The sequence below is a fragment of the Melanotaenia boesemani genome, chromosome 2, assembly GCF_017639745.1.
Source record: "Melanotaenia boesemani isolate fMelBoe1 chromosome 2, fMelBoe1.pri, whole genome shotgun sequence".
Taxonomy (NCBI): Eukaryota; Metazoa; Chordata; class Actinopteri; order Atheriniformes; family Melanotaeniidae; genus Melanotaenia; species Melanotaenia boesemani.
In genome coordinates, this window is record NC_055683.1 from 2,690,614 (window position 1) to 2,707,934 (window position 17,321).

Below are 17,321 nucleotides of genomic sequence, written 5' to 3' on the forward strand. Positions count from 1 at the left end.
CACAGAAAGGTGAATGGAGGAAGATGATCTGAGAGTGCGGGAGGGAGTAGCTATATGGAGTAGGTCAGACAGATATGGAGGGGCCAGATTATGGAGACATTTGAAGGTGAAAAGCAGGATCTTGTAGTTGATTCTGAATTTTATTGGGAGCCAGTGAAGTTGTTTGAGAACCGGTGTGATGTGTTGAAAAGAAGGTGTGCAAGTGATAATCCGGGCAGCAGAGTTCTGAAGAAGCTGTAGTTTATGAAGTGATTTATCGGGGAGACCAAAAAGAAGTGAATTGCAATAATCGATTCTTGAGGTGACCAGACTGTGGACTAGGATAGCTGCAGCATGTGGAGTGAGAGATGAACGCAAGCGGTTGATATTTCGGAGGTGGAAGTAGGCAGACCGAGTGATGCTATTAATGTGTGAATGAAATGAAAGGGTGCTATCGAAAATGACGCCGAGACTTTTTACCTGAGGGGAGGGGAGAATAGAAGAGCTGTCAATGTTAACAGAGAAACTGTGAGATTTGGTTAAAGTGGTGGGTGTGCCGACAAGGAGAACTTCTGTTTTGCTGCTGTTGAGTTTAAGAAAATTGGAAGAGAACCATGTCTTGATTTCAAGAAGACAGTCAGAGAGGGATGAAGGCGGAACAGAAGAATTTGGTTTTGATGAGATGTAGAGCTGTGTATCGTCTGCATAAGAGTGAAAGTTGATATTGTATTTGCGGAAAATGTGACCAAGCGGGAGGATATAAATGATAAACAGAAGAGGCCCCAGGACAGAACCTTGGGGCACACCGGCTGTTACGGGGAGTGATTGTGATGAATGATCCTTAATGTGAATGAACTGTGTGCGGTCGGACAGGTATGAAGTGAACCAGGTAAGAGGAGTATGAGAGACGCCGATGGATGCCAGTCTATTAAGGAGGGTGCTGTGAGAAATGGTGTCAAATGCTGCAGTAAGATCGAGGAGAATAAGGATGGTGATGAGGCCAGAATCAGCTGCCATCAGAAGGTCATTTGTTATTTTCAGAAGAGCTGATTCTGTGCTGTGGAGTGGACGAAAGCCGGACTGGAAGTGTTCAAACAGATTATTGATAGAGAGGTGTTGGTGAAGCTGGGAGGCAACAACCTTTTCAAGGATTTTGGAGATGAAGGGAAGATTGGAAATTGGACGGAGGTTATTAGGGTGAGATGGATCAGCGCCAGGACTAATGACTTTATGACTGTGTCTTGCTAGGGAGAGGGGTTGAGGAGGTGCTTAGTGTGGATGGCAGTGCAGGCTAGCCAGTCGCGTCGCTAACCTCAGCAAACTGGCCTCTGCCTGTTACTTGTCCTCCCATTTCCCTGTGAGATGAAGTCAGTCTGCCTCAGATCAGCTGTGTTTACACATGTAGCTTAACATCACCAGGTATGAGTGAGGAGTGAATGAATAATGGACACAATGTAAAAGTACTTTAGGTGCCTTGAAAAGCGCTATATAAATCTAATCCATTATTATTACATTTGAATTGAATAATTCCTTGATCATCTTTACATTCAATCTGCTTTAAATGAATTCCGGTTGTTCGGAGCATGCTCATTCCCTCGTCCTGTCGCCCTGTACTCTACCTCCTTTCTCCGCTCCGCTGACCAAAGTGAAGCAGTCTGGCTGTGTCGAGCTGTTGCTTCACAACTAGAATAAAAATCAAAGTGAAAATAGTTCGTAATATGTAGTGTTCCATGTTGTAGATGAAACGAAAAGAAGCAGGAAGTGAAGTTTGTTTTCTTTCGGTAGACGTAAATATGTCACATCTCTGTCCAATCAGAACCCTTCCCAACCCCCAGATCTAAAGAGGAACTGAGTAAAGGTAATTAAAAGTGTTTTCCATGTAAACCTCAATTTGGAATTATTATTTCCATGTAAATGCAAAGGAGAATATTTTACTTCTGAATTATTTAATTCTGAACAATTAATTCCAAATTCAAAAACACCATGTAACCGCGGCCATTGAGGAGATGCTTCATACATATATATATATATATAAAGCTTCTGCTATTTGTAGGCCACACTGACAAGAGTAAAAGTCTTAGTAGTATCCAGCCAGTTCTACCACAAAATACAGTCCCATTTTATTAATGAATATCCGGGAGCCGTTGCCCATAAATATCTTATGCTGGGCTCACACCAAATGATTTTCACAGTCGCAGACTAAAAACGGAAGTCTTCAGGAAATTTTCGCAGTCTTGCTGGAGTCACAGCTCGTTCCCGTCATCTGGGTCGTTAGGTGTGAGCTGGTAATCTGCGCTGTTTAACGTCAATCTTTCTCCAGTCTTGGATCTGCGACAATTTCTAACATGTTAGATATTATCGCAAGTCGCAGTGACGAAACACGATTAACAACCAATAGATGAGCTCTGACAAAAGCAGAAACAAGAATCCAGAGAGTCAGAACACCGGCAAAAAAAGACGGAAAAAAAAAAGACGAACAAGAAGCTGCGATGAAACGTCGTCGGTGGAGCGTCCAGAAAGAGGAGCAGGTGGTTATTAGAAGCAAATGTCTGCTGTGCATCATTTATGTGTTACAGTATAATGATCTAACAAATAAGAGAATAAAAACTCATCCATCCTCCAGATTCTGATGAGTCGGTGTAACACCTGGTGGAGATGCAAAGCCACACTTAATAATGATGATGTGGAATTCCCTCCTGGAGGGAAACTCTCCCCTTGTTTGCTTTACTGTGTGCAGATCAGCCCTGTTCAATATCAACTGTCCAACATGTCACAAAAAATGCTAAAAGAATCTAGTTGTAGTCTTGTAATTTGTGACCCTATAGATTCACAGTCTTTGTCAAATCTCAGTCTGAGACTAGGCTGAGACTTAAGACTCTAAACATTGGTCTTTAGATGTGAGCTGGTAGTCTTTCAGAGTCTTGTGCAAATCTTTTAAAAGTCTTCTGGTGTAAACCCAGCCTTAGTAGAAAAAAAAAATATTGGCAGAAAGATGCAAGCAGAGGGGAGAGCGAAGCAGGAAGCATCAGCAGGGGACGGAAGCATGAAGTAGAAGTCTGTGAACTTCTGTCCTTCTTCTAAGAGACTCTGCCTCTCTGACATGCTCCTTTTATACCCAGTCATGATACTGACCTATTGCCAATTAACCCAAATTCTCCTCCAGTTGTTTTTGGTTTGTACCAATTACTTTTCCTGCCTTTTGTTGCCCTTGTTTCAACATTTTAAAGATGTGTTATTAGATTCAAATGAGCTCATGTTTGGTAAAATGTCTAAGTTTTATTATTAGACATGTTGTTCATGTTTTATTAGGAATAAAATATGGGTTGATGATTATTTTATTTACATCACCTCTGCCATATGACATAACAGACGATGGGTGGTAATTGTATTGTATGTAGTCCTGTATTTATTAACATAAAACAAACTTGCAATGTTTGATTTTCGAACAGGCTGCAGCGTCTGAGTTAATGATAATCTGATGCATTACACTGGTATTGTTGGGAAACGTGCTTTTGTTGAAACATTTCGTGGTGTTTGCTGACAACACTGCTGTATTATGTAATGGTTGAACCTTGTTTTTTCCACATGGAGGCTGAGCCAGTCTTCATGTACAAGGGAACCCACCAATCATTTAACATAATAATCAATAAATGATGCCAAATTTGGTCATAATAAAAGAAGTGGTTTTTCTTTTTTTTTTTTACTTATTTGATTACTTTTATGTAGCAGGTGATAATAGTGAAGCTGGTTGGGTCAGTAGAGTGGGACATAGAGATTGTGTGTTTCAAGGCCCATAGTCAGCATGTTACATAACAGAGTGGTTTGAGCCTGAGCTGTCCTCCTGCTACTGATACAGTCAGGCCACAGAGAACAGGCTAGATCAGGCCAGCATTCATTTGCACTATACTGTGTTCTCACTTTGATACTTTGTGCTGCTCTGTTAAAAGCATGCAACAAAAGAGAGGCTGTGTGTTCAGCAGCGAGCTGATGATGGCTCTGAACGCTTGACTCTTTTGTTTGTCGTCTGGTTTCCAGTCAAATACAAATTTGTAGTGGCCCTCTGTTCGGTTTGTCTTCTTTACCACCGTTTTAAAGTCAGTCTAGCAACTAGTATTTGAAACACAAGTGAGACGAGTCCTTTTTTGAAAAGGTTTAATAAGAAATTAAAGACGTACACGATCGCACGGACAAACAACGAAGTCGCTTCCAATGTCTCTGGCTTCAGTTTGACTAATTAAGGCTCATCTAAAGCATCAAACTCAAACCTGTTTTAAACTCAATGTTACAAAATTATGCATTTTATCACATGCATTCTTACAAAACTGTAATTAAATTATTCACCTTTAATGTTACCATTTTGCTTTTAACTATCATCTAATGTAAAATAATAAATTTGGCTCCAACAAAAATGTTCTGTGCAAGAACAAAATAAACACTTTTACTGGGAATTTTATCCCTGTTTTTCACTATCTTATGTCACAATTTTAATATTTTAATGTTGAACAAAAAGCAAACTGAGCTTAACTTTTAAAACGCAGATGATCGTATTGGGGAAAAGGAAAAGTAAATAAATAAATTATCTAGATTTTAGGAAATAATCAAACAATTATTGAAACTAATGTGGCCATTTCAAATAAAATAGATAAATAATAAACATCTAATGAGTTTTTTTTATTCAACAACTGTTTGCTTTGGATGATCCTGAATTGTATGTCTTAAAAATGCGCAAACATTTATACTTTAATGATAATGACACATACTGTGAGCCAAATCACACGTTTTATCTGTGTTTTTTCAGCATTCTTGGCCATTTAACTTTACACGGTCATCACATCTGGTAGTTTGATGACTTTAATATCCTCTTCGTAAACAGTCTAAAGAGACAGATAAGATCACCCACGGAGGTAGCTGATGAGATGATGCTGAATAAATGCTGCATTATCATCTAGAACAGTGGTCAGCAACCCTGGTCCTCAAGGCCCACTATCCTGCAGGTCTTAGATTTCTCCCTGATTCAAATTAAACAGCTCTCTGACAAGCTCTGCACAAGTCTGGTAATGAGCCATTAATTTGAGTCAGGTGTGTTGAAGCAGGGAGACATTGAATGTCTGCAGGACCAGAGTTGGGGATCCCTGATCTAGAACACTGGTTCTCAAATTTTTGAGCCACAACCCCCAAGATGACACAAATTGGTGTTTGCAACCCCCTCTCGTGACCACTGACTGGATAATTGTGTGATATTTGAAACGGCCATCCTTTAGATGTAAGGCTTGAAACTATCAGAAACTTCATAAATAAGGACAAAGTGGTTTCTGATGGATTCGGTCACCACTGTAACAAAGCACCAACAGCCCAAAATTACCTTCTCTTGCCAAGATAATGCCAAATTTCTATTTTTAATGTGGCAAAAGTAATCATTGTGTTTTTTATACATTAAAAAAATTAACATGTTAATTTCACAAATGAATATCTTTGGGACCCCCCTGAACCTCTGGTTCCGCCCCTGCTGCTTCACTGCACTGTCTGGTTTATATAGCTCTTTCCTGGCCTCCTGCAGCTGGGAGAAGTTGTCTTTTTTATACTTTAGTGAAATTATTATCTGATCTTTCTTGATCTTAAAACCACACAAACCTTTCTAGTTCCCGGGGACTAAAAGTATCTACTGCTGTGGTTGAAGCTTTATTGTAGAATTTCTAATGTGTCAGGAGCTGTTCATTTTCAGGTCCAAATGCAATATTGTTAGCCTCATACCATAATTGCCAAATTGTGACATCTGCCTAACTCTTCTCTCCTAACAGTACCGTTTCACTGTGAGTCATCATTTCTGAAAGTGTTCAAATAGGACTTGCTAAAGATACATAAACAGGGCTGAGATCAAGGTTTTAACTCCACCATAACATTATTTCTGAAATTCTGTATTTGGTTTAGCTCAGATGTAATCAAGTCTTTACCATTTTTAACAGCTCAGTTTTCAGTACAAGAGTCTAAGGGAGATTTTCTAAAAAAGATTTGCTGGTATTAAGGTTTGTTATGGAAAAAGATTTGGCCCTGATGGTCTGTGGCAGTGATTTTCAACCAGTCAGAATGTCTTTCTGGAACAGTTTACTGTTAAATAGAAGAAAAAGTAGATATAATAATAAAATAATAAAAATAATTTTTGTACTAGAGAGCAATAGGCTGCCATGCTTCAGCACCCGGGTGAAGTTGGGGGAGGGTTAAGGGCCTCGCTCCAGGGCCCACAGCGGTATGTAGATATAACAATAGATGTTGTGACACCTAAGTTTTGTGTGAAGATGTTAGTCGTTAAGTCTGCAGTGTTTGAGTAAATCGTTGATCTTTTGACTTTTATTGTCATCCAGAGTTGGATAAATAACTTATCTGTGTTAATTTAATCCACCCATATGCACCTGCCTTTTAATACAGCCTGTAACCATGTGACAGATAAAACAAATTAGTCCTGAGGGAGAATGTAATGTCCGTCTGTACATCACTGATAATATATGAACATCTAGACACCCACAGGTTGGACGTCAACCGTCTGTATCATGTTGAGGATTCACAGCTTCTGATTTGTGATGTGTATAAAGGGCAGTTCTACTAATTTTGGGAGCTTGGCCACATTAGACCAGATCCTGTTTAAAAACTACGAGACATAATCCTCACTAATGCTCCCTCTACGACGTGAAAAGCTATGTCTGTTTCAAACGCTGTCATAAGTCAGTGACTGCATACTCCCAGTCAGGTGATTGACAGGTAACTGGAAAAGGAGGACAGAAAGTCTTTCTAAATATGTATAGATCACCAGTACAACTACACTAGTTTGAAGTAACTTTAGTCATACTTTAAAAACATTTTGACATATTTGCCAGTCCACCACATCAAGCTCTGCTTACAGCACCCCAAAACAACCAGCGCACGTTCTATGGACCTTTTTAAACTTGTAAATATTTCCACTTGGTGATCCTGATTATTAATGTAAAAAAGTTTTATTCCTCATGTCCCATCCTCTACCCTCCAACAGAAACATGTGTAAAAGTCTCACACTGACACAAGCTAAATTTTAAAGGGTTTTTAAGGCTTTTTTTCTTTTTGTGTATTTTTCACAAACAAAATAAAGATTTCACTGATCAGAGACAATGAGGTAGCTGTAAGCATGCATATCCCTTCAAGTCACGAATCGGAAGCCAGCTTCGGCGTCCATCTGTTACATTGTCTGCTCCTCCACTTTTAGCACTGATGTATGTAAAGATGAACAGAACAAATGCTGAAACCAGATTCAGCTTTTAAGTAAACAGGCATGCAGATGGAGAGAAGTGGTCTCTTCATGGGTTAAAATGTCCGACAGTAAAAACTGTTTCAGGCGTTCAGGGTAAATTAGTCTTTACAAGCAGGTTTCCAGAGTCTAACAGCACATTTTATCTTTGCTTTCCTTGACCAGGTTCCCGATGTTGAACATGTCCACCCCCAGTGAGCTGAAGTCTCCCTGCGTGACTCGCAATGGTATGGTGAAGCTGCCCCCCAGCCAGCCCAATGGCCTGGGCAGTGCGAGTATCACCAAGGGGACACCTGCTGCTAAGAATCGCCTCTGCCAGTCCTCCTCAGTACCCTCCATCTTGCCTCCTCCACCATCCACCCTCCCCTACCACCACCACCACCACCACCACCATCTGGATGGCCCCGGCATGCCTCACACTGCGGCCCCTCTCTTGGCCTCTGACCTGGAGTCTGGAAAGCCTCTGATGAGCCTAAAGCCATCTCTCCGTCAGCTGCCCCCCCTCACCCTCCCCAAACCCGTGCTGCTGGAGCGACAGCTCGTCCTGGATGAGAAGCTTCTCAACCGACTACTCTGGTACTTCACCACAGCTGAAAAATGTGTGCTGGCACAGGTATGCAAGACATGGCGCAAGGTTCTCTACCAGCCCAAGTTCTGGGAGGGCGTCACCCCCATCTTGCATGCCAAAGAGCTGTACACCATTCTGCCCAACGGGGAGAAGGAGTTTGTCAGCCTGCAGGCCTTCGCTCTGCGTGGTTTCCAGTCTTTCTGCTTAGTAGGGGTGTCAGACCTCGACATTTGTGAGTTCATTGACAACTACCCGCTGTCCAAGAAGGGTGTTCGCTCCGTCAGCCTCAAGAGATCCACCATCACAGACGCTGGTTTGGAGGTAAGTTCTCATCAGCATCATTATTTCCTCTGTTTGCTCTGGTTTCTTTTTCTATCTGAGCTTTCTTTTTAATTACTCACTCTGTTACCCATTTTCACCATTTCATCATTTCTAGTTGACTTCTTATTTTTGAGCTCAGTGTTTTAGTTGCTGTTTGTGGAATTTAACATTTCATGCTAGATGTCTGGGGACAAAAGATTTAATTTCATTTTTTCATGTTTCACATAAGGTTGCTAAAGTTTTTTAAATTAAAAAAGTAGTAAAGGAATAGGAAAGTGAAGAATAAAAACAACAAGAGAAGAAGGATGGGGACAGTGGTTAAACTGGTTTATTAATGACTGTGGTTATATTTAAATCACAATGTCCCAGTATGAACTGTGTTTAAAAACGTTTCCTCGTGTTCATCCCCTCTACAGGGGGCTGAGTGAGAACAATGCAGAAGATGTTTGCTCATACTTGGAACCAGCAATGCTAACATGTAGCAAAATATGGGGAGAAACCAAGCGGCAACCTACGGCTGTAACATGTGAAGCCTATGCGGAAGTGCAAAAAATTGCAGTTCCCCCCTCATCCACTAGGGGCTGGCTCCAAAACAGAGTCAATCCCCATAGACTCCCATGTTAAAAGGACCAACGTCACAGCAAAAATAAACATGTTTAAAGCCTGGTACAAAAATCATTTTAGGATTAAGGGTCACGTTTACCTTCATGACAACTGTGAGGGGGGTGGATTTTTTTCTAACTCATCCGTTTGGATGTCTTTTAATCTTGAAAATTGGCATAATTAGGGGAGTGTCCTTTTGATTGACAGGTATTCAATATCCGCGGCAAGAAGGTGCAGCACAAACGCGGTTTTTAGTGCGCCTTAGTTTTAGCCCACCTACCTTCACCTTCACCTTAACCTAGCCGGTTAGCTCATGTTAGATCTGAGTTGGTTCAGTTAGCTTTTAGCTACAGGCAGCTCGGAGTTTGATAGACGTCAATCATCCACCCCCACACTTACAGCCCCCTTCTCAGCTCCGCCACTTTGCCCATTTTTGTTTTTTCCGGGAGCGACGGCAGGCTTGACACTGCCAAGATGGTGATGGTAGGAGCGCCCAACGAGCTTCACTTTTGCTTTTCAGAAACCTACGGGTGACGTCACGGAGGCTCCACCCATCTTTTATATACAGTCTATGGGAGAAACTTAGTTAAAAGACTCTACAAAGCATTGGCACCCAAACCAAACACAGATCAAGCAGTTAAATGGGAAAATATAACAAACATAAAGCATGAGAACTTTTGCTAATTTCTCCACACAAACAAGAAGTCATATTGAAGCAGAGACTCTGCTGGTTCCAGAGACGTCTGTCTCATCACTGCGGGATAGAAACTCTGGAGCTTGCAGCCAGAACCAGAAACCAGGTCTTAATTTAGCTGGTTTGTGGTGAAAAGTTTGATTCCAGCTCTAAAATTCTGCTAATGTGTTGTCCTACGACCTTTGTTTGAGATGAATCATGAAGGTCCTGCTGGTTTCCATGGAGATGAAGGAGGAGTTTTATAGTGAAGGGTCCACTCATCAGGTGATGGCTTGATGATGATGGGCAGAGATACTGACCTGCGTCACACCTCTATTAAAACACCTGGAAAGATTCTACTGTAGCACAGTTCCACATCAGACTTGACTCATTCCCAGATGTACTGGGCTAAGATCTTAGTATTCAAAGGTTATATTCATTCCAAATACAGTGTTTTATGTTAGAAAGATATATATATATATATATATATATATATATATATTTCTAGTGTTTTCTAGGCAAGTAACAGATATCTTTATTCTGACACAGTAATCTATGTACAGCCCGTGTAGTTGCATGTGAAGATATACTTCATTTATTTTGGGTGTCATTTCAGGCCGGAGGCAGGAAAATAGGCCTCATCAAAAAGAGGTTCATCATCACGCAGTGTGTTTGTCGAATTTACAATGTTTTTATTAAAATTTGCATTTATACTCACATACTCCATTACCAGGAACAAAAACAGGTGACGTATGGAGAAAGCCTCTGTGATGGCTTTCCATACCTGCTATGCCAGGGTGCTATTCTGGGATGAATGCTTGGTTGCCATGGAGAAAGCTCAAAGTGTTGGCTGCATAGTCTATATATGGGCTTTCCTGTTTTGAGGTGCTGATTGGTGCATTGCCATTTGGTTGCACTTTACAGGAAACTTACTGTTTCAGGAGCTTAGAAAAGGTATCTGCACTCCGAGTGTGTGTCAGTGTGGACGTCCTTTATGCCTTCCTGTTACTGTCCTTTTTGTGATGGATATCATTTTGTGCACAGTGTGCATGCTGCTGTTATTCCTGCTGACCTGATCTGAGCTTTTTTTAATCTAAAGAGTTTGATTTTCTGATTATTTTGGTTGACAAAGAAAGCCAGAAACAGCTCAGGCACATCTCGGACTTTAGTCTTCTAATTCATTGAAAGTTTTTATATTTTATATTTTAAGTTGTGATGCATTTAATGTTAAAATGTGCTTCTTGTATTTGAAATTTGTATTCATTAATTTACTTGTAGTTTTTGATGGACCTTGAGAAATTTGTATATTTCAATAATCTAACTAAAATATTCTTGTTTGGAGGAAGGTGTGATTTAGGTTTTAGGTCAAATTGTGACTATAATGTTTTAAATAATGTCTGAATATGTGCTTTTGAACATGTCTGAGTGGTAATTTATACACACACACACACTACAAAGTTAGGGATATTCAAATTTTCTGTGAAATTGACAGAAAATGTAAAAGGTTGATGCTACACTGATGAATGTTGTATATTTCAGTAGAACCATGTGATGCTAATTCCTCCATCTAAAATTATTTACTGAAACCAAACCTAATTAAAATGTCAGTGTATCATTAATCTTTATGTTTTAGGTGTCGTCTTGGTCTGATTATGTCTAAATGTGAAGAGGATGATGAAGAGGACTGTTCAGATACAAGCTGTCATTGAACCAGAACATTTAGTGGTTCATTCATGGTTCAGATACTTTCTGTGTGTATGTGTGTGTGTGTGTGTGTGTGTGTGTGTGTTAAGTTAAAATGAATTTTAAGTTAATCCTGACATCATACCTGCTTTTTGCAGCGTTCACTGAACGCGCGTAAGAAGCCCTGTTTTGTCACATTTTAACGCGCATTAAAAACGCCGTTTTTAAAATGTGCACTAAAATGTGCACTAAAATGTGCGGGGTTTTTTTTGTTTGTTTGTTTGTTTGTTTTGTTTTGTTTGTTTTTTTTTGGAGTTTTTTTTTGGAGTTTATTGAATTCCAGATGGGGCTGTGCAATAATTTCACTGCTAATGTTTCTCCAAGTACGCACCCTAAAATATTTAGTAATTCAAAAATAAGAAGTGTGTTGACTAATCGTTGAACAACATGGGTTCTATCGGTTTTACTTGAAGTGGCCGTAGCATTTCTAATAGATCAGCTTTGGTATATACAGCCACGACCATCATACCAGTTCCAGCCAGCCACCCATCCTGCACCCTGCTCACGTGAGATGTAGCCTCCAGAGCATCTGCATGCAGAAGGCAGCTGGCCTAGATGAGTTCCAGGATGGTTCCTAGGGACTTTGTTCCAGAGTTAGCTGAGGATATTTACTGGTATCTTGTACTGTTCTCACCTGTCTGAAGACCTGTCACTCTGGCATCCCTAAATTATTCCAGTTCAGAGGCTTTAAACATCACAAAATGTTTCATGAGACTGATGCAAAAAAAAAAAGACACAAACAAAAACCCAACAAAAAAAACTTTATTAATCCCACAGTGGGGAAAACAACTTGTTAAAGCAGGTCACACGACAGTACAATGTGCAAAGAACATGAGGAAGAGTAAAGTCTGATCAAGGCGACTTTCCAACCATCCTGGATCCTCATCAGTCTGCAAACAGGAGCAACAGGTCAGCTGGTGATACCATATCAACACACTGCAAGATGTCCAAGCTAGTTACAACAAAACATCTGCCTGAGGATGAAGGTCTTTTTCATCAAATAGGCCACAGTCAGCCTGTCAGGATGGTTGTCATTGATCCACTCTGATCCTGACCACAGGAGCCCCACAGGGTTGTGTGCTGAGCTACTTCCTTTCCTGGCTGTACACACATGACTGTACTCCGTCACGTTACACCAGTTATATCATCACATCCACAAAGAACGATGAGTCTGACTACAGGGAGGAAGGACGACAGTGTCATGCGAAGAAAATAACCCGACACACTTTATAAAAACCCAAAACCAAAATAGAAACAAACAAATAAGTCATTACTGCCTTTAATAAAAAGAGTAACACAACACTGTATATCAACAGTGAGAATCTGGAGATGGTAGTAAGCTTTAAAATCCCGAGCAGCCACATCACAGAGGACCTCTCATGTTCATTCAATGACAACATGCTGGGGGGAAAAAAAGCATGAAGAATGTTAAAGTTGTTAAAAACACCCCAGATAAATCTTTCTAAATCCAGTTGCTAAATGATACAGATCCATTAAGAAGAGGCACCACACAATTTCTATCCAGTTTTTACTGTGAAGGATGGAGACAGCTTTAATCTGCTCTGCTGTTTTCTGCATGGAAGATAATGCCGAATACATTCATGCATGTATCAGTACGCACGTGGGACTGTTTATTCCTCCAAAGCGGGGCAAGGTAGAAAAAGTTTGAGAACCACTGGTATATTAATATTTAGTGGTCAATGACTGTCGGTTTTCATAAAGACTCAATTTCAGCATGTCAGATTTGGGTTACAGCACAAGTCCTTAACTACAAAGTTTCACTGTGTACAAGAAGCAGATGCTCTGCATTTTCCAGCTGTGGACTATTGACGTAATCACGAAGCAATCCTCAGCTTTCTTCCATCTCACCTTGGCCTCCCTGTATGCTGACTAAGGTCAGATGTATCTCTTACCTCCTACCCTGCTTCATTTGAATCAGGTGTGTTAAAGCAGGAAAACAACTAAAACCTGCAGGAAGTGGCCCTCCAGGACCAGACTTGAAGAACCCTGGTTTAAAAAACGTACCAGCTGGGATAAAGTTTTGTCAGTAGTGAAAAAAACACGGTAATGAACAGTCATATTCAAAATAATTTATTCAGTTTATGTTTTATGGTCCTTACAGAAACCTATTTAATTTCCTACATGAGAGCTAAACGGCAGAAAACAGGCTGGAAATTTATGATAATCTTTAAGTAAATCTGGATGACTTATCATCAGCCATCACTGCTAAAACTCCCTGAGAATGAAAATGTGTTTGAATGAAACATCCACAGAAACGTCATGTTAGCTTAACAGCTAGCTGGCTGTTCCTGACATGTGAACTGTTACCAGTGACATGTAGTGTTTTAAGGCTACAGTTTACTCAGAAACAGAGGCTCTTAATGAGGATTCATCCACACATTCTCTGAGTAGGAAGAGACTTAACCCATGAGCTAAATATGCTGCTAAAGCCGTCGCTGTCTTTGGATGCTTCAACTTCTCCTGACTGTCAAGATGAGCTTTCATCTCTCTTATAATGGACCAATCTGGAGAAGGCCGGTACAGTCCTTTGTCTCCACCCCCAACCGTCAAAAGTCAGTTTAATCAAGATCGCAGAAAATGACTTTGAGAGCCTGACAGAAACCTGTGCGCGCATGAAACGGCTTTGCACGTGCATGGTGATTTCCAGAGGTGTGAGTGTCAGGTCTGCCTGTAGAGCTGCTCTGTCACACGCGAAGCAGGCCGACGCTCGTGCGTGTGGATTTTTTTTATTCAGGGGCTGATGAATTCAGGGGCGATGGTAGTTTTACCTGCCAAGAGTATGTTTACTTTGCTCTCCCGGGTTTTGGCATAAATGTAAAGCAATACATAAACAGTAGGTACAGGGCTCAGAGGGTTGGAAATGAATGTCAAATGTCAGTGGCTGAGAAGCTTGCTCAAGCATGAATTCCAGAGTCAACTGTGCCAGAAGTGCAGAAGGTCAGTTAGAGAGGAAAACAGGGAAATAACACAGGAAATTAATATGTCTGTCAGGTATATGTCCCATGCACTTACCTGGAACAAATGTTGGAATTTTATTATTGCATATTATACATTCCTGAAAGCATGTGGAACCTGCAGGTTATAAGTAGTGTATTTTTGGCCTATAACTATTGATTTGCCAAAGTCCTATTGAAGTTTTTCATTTTTTAAACCAACTTAGATTTTTTATTCTAAAACAAGAAAATAGAATCTACCAAGGAAAAGTAGACATTGTGTTGATGTTTGAATTAACATCCAAATATGGCTTTATCAGTGCAACTGAATGCAACACATTTCCTGGTGTCTGCTCGGTTAAAGCAGTTTACAGACTTTCAGTTACCAGGGTGAATTCCTGCCAGCACCACCAGTCCAAAAGATATACTTAAAGTTGCGGACCAGGTAGCAAAAAATGTTTGGCCCAGATATGGCCTTGACTAAATGTGAGTATGAAATTCAGCCGCATCACCACCGGATGTGGCCCACAAGGAAAAAATCTATGTCCAGAAAGGAAGCCTTCCCTTATTTTGGCCACTTTTCACCCACAAAAAATACTTGCTGTAGTCCACATCCAGGCCAACAACTGACATCTAGGCCACATGTGGGCCACAGGAGCCATGCCATAATCAAAGCCAGGCTGGCAACTGATATCCAGTCCACTTCTGGTCCACACAACGTTTACCAGTGCCGTAGCTAAGCCATAAGTGCCAGAAGAAGCCCGGATTTGGCCCAGATATGTCTGCTATCTGGGAAAGATCCAGATGCTGCAAAAGAATAGGCTAAAACCACAAAAAGTGAAACATGGATGGGATAATGAAATAGCTAAAACTTGCCAGCTACTGTTTAAGGAGGATGTGACATTTTTAGTTTGCGATGCAGACGTTTTATTGATGACAACGAACAGCCATTATAATCAGACCTCCATTAGCATGACTGGGAAACCATTCAGGGTCATCTGCTAGATGAGATAAGGTGCATAAGATTATTATGGAAGTTTTAAATTAGTCTTATTTAAAAGTTTTGTTTCCCAGATGTGTCACCATAGTTTTGTGTTATTCTGCAGGTCATGTTGGAGCAGATGCAAGGCCTGATGCACCTTGAACTGTCTGGCTGCAATGACTTTACAGAGGCTGGCCTGTGGTCCAGTCTCAACGCTCGGCTAACTTCCCTCAGTGTCAGCGACTGCATCAATGTGGCAGATGATGCCATTGCTGCTATCTCACAGCTCCTCCCCAACCTATCAGAGTTGAGCCTTCAGGCCTACCACGTCACCGACACGGCCATGGCCTATTTTACAGCCAAACAGGTTGGGTTCGTTTTCATAGACTTTTTGTCTAAATGCATTATGTCTGTTTTTTGTTATGTTTTATTTCTGTGTAATGATAATAAAACAGCCTGATCTCCTCATCAAGCAGCACCAGGTTGCTTGGTTACATAATCAAAATGACTAAAATCCATTTGCAGGGCTACACCACCCACACTCTACGGCTTCACTCCTGCTGGGAGATCACCAACCATGGCGTGGTAAACATGGTTCACAGCCTTCCCAACCTGACTGCTCTTAGCCTCTCCGGTTGTTCTAAGATCACTGATGATGGCGTAGAGTTGGTTGCTGAGAACCTGCGTAAGCTCCGCAGCCTGGACTTGTCCTGGTGCCCTCGGATCACGGACATGGCTTTGGAGTACATCGCCTGCGATCTGCATAAACTGGAGGAACTGGTGCTGGACAGGTCAGTGATCCTGTCATTCTTAAGCTGAAAGTTGAACTGAACATCAGTGGTAAAACAACAAAAGTTATAGTACTTTTTTTTCTAAAAAAGAGTAATAGTTTGATGGTATCTGAAAAAAATGGGGAGTTTTAGATTGATGTAAAGTCATCTTGCAACACAAGTGAACATTTTGTTTCTAAGTTCTACTCCGTAATGCATCTGCACAGTGCCAATTCAAGGAGGGCCATGGCTGAGGAGACAGAGCTAGTTAGTGTTTTCGTATATGGTTCCTCCTCAAAGTTCTGGTCCCTTATGGTTCCTGTTCTCAAATAAAAATTAGTCCATGCATAACAGGATGTCAAAGTTCCTGGCAAACCAGGAGCTTTAGGGTTGTCTTGGCCGGTCAGGCACACATTTCTTGAAACAATTCCTTCTTTAATGAAACCTTTTTGAAGGGGACATATTATGCAAAACTCACTTTTCTAAGTGCTTAGAAGTGTCTCTTCTAAGTCACTAACAGACCAAAAACTACTTTACAAAAACAACCCTGGGACGCAATTAGGGTGTATCTGACTTTGATATTCAGCTTTTAGAGAGGAAGACGTAAATTCTCCTGAGTCATTACGTCCAACCTGGGAAGTAAACCCCCCGCTGGTCTTTAACCCCGCCCATGTGTATAGCTGATTTTTCTTGGCCGCCCATCTCAGAAAGCAGTAGGAACAATGAAGGCTATGCATGGAAATATTATGAAAAGCATGTATCGCTACATAAACTCCTAGAATCGGGGGAGCTACAAGCTGCCTGGGTCAACTTAATTTTTAAGGGCAACACTTCAGAAAAAGTCAATAAATATATAAGCATATAAACATTTGCAAGTGTTTAGCTGCTCCTCAGGCCTAATTTCCTGTGTTTATGTTATTGACTACAGATATTTGTCTATCTCTTCCTTTGTTTAGCTACTGCTGCACAGCTAGCCAGTTAGCTGCGCAGCAGTAGTAAGACCTTACAGAAGCCTAGAAAATCTTGGTTAAACCAAAAAGAAGTTAGCTGCTGCATGAATCCTGCTTCACAGCAGTGTAATTTATACAAACTTAGATCATATTAAAGAGGCCTAATCCGTGCTAATAAATTATTTCCTACCCTTCCTCAACATGGAAACCACAGTGTTGCTCTTGTGTTGCTTTAAGCTCAAGAAGTATCTATTTTTGTGTTTTCAAAGCTTTTCTGTACACAAGTTTTAACCCAGTGAGATGCTGCAATGTCACTGGATGAACACCTGTTCACATGAATGAATGATACAGTTTGTAGGGGTGGTGTGGCTTGGTGGGTAGAGCGGTCATCTTTTAGCCTGAGGGTTGCTGGTTTGATCCCCGGCTTGTCGAGCTCATGTCGAGGTGTCTCTGAGTGTGTGAATGGGTGAATTTGATGTATATTGTAAAGCGTTTTGGGTAAAAG

General features: G+C 40.9%; 1 protein-coding gene across 1 annotated transcript in view; it reads left to right on the forward strand.

Annotated features, from left to right (window-relative positions):
• fbxl16 (F-box and leucine-rich repeat protein 16) overlaps positions 1–17,321 on the forward strand; it is a 43,118-nt gene that overhangs the window by 14,031 nt on the left and 11,766 nt on the right. Inside the window, exons 2-4 of the mRNA XM_041975213.1 lie at positions 7,418–8,141; positions 15,221–15,463; positions 15,622–15,887. Coding sequence (XP_041831147.1) covers positions 7,425–8,141; positions 15,221–15,463; positions 15,622–15,887 — 1,226 coding nt within the window. The 5' untranslated portion in view covers positions 7,418–7,424. The remainder of the gene's footprint in view (positions 1–7,417; positions 8,142–15,220; positions 15,464–15,621; positions 15,888–17,321) is intronic.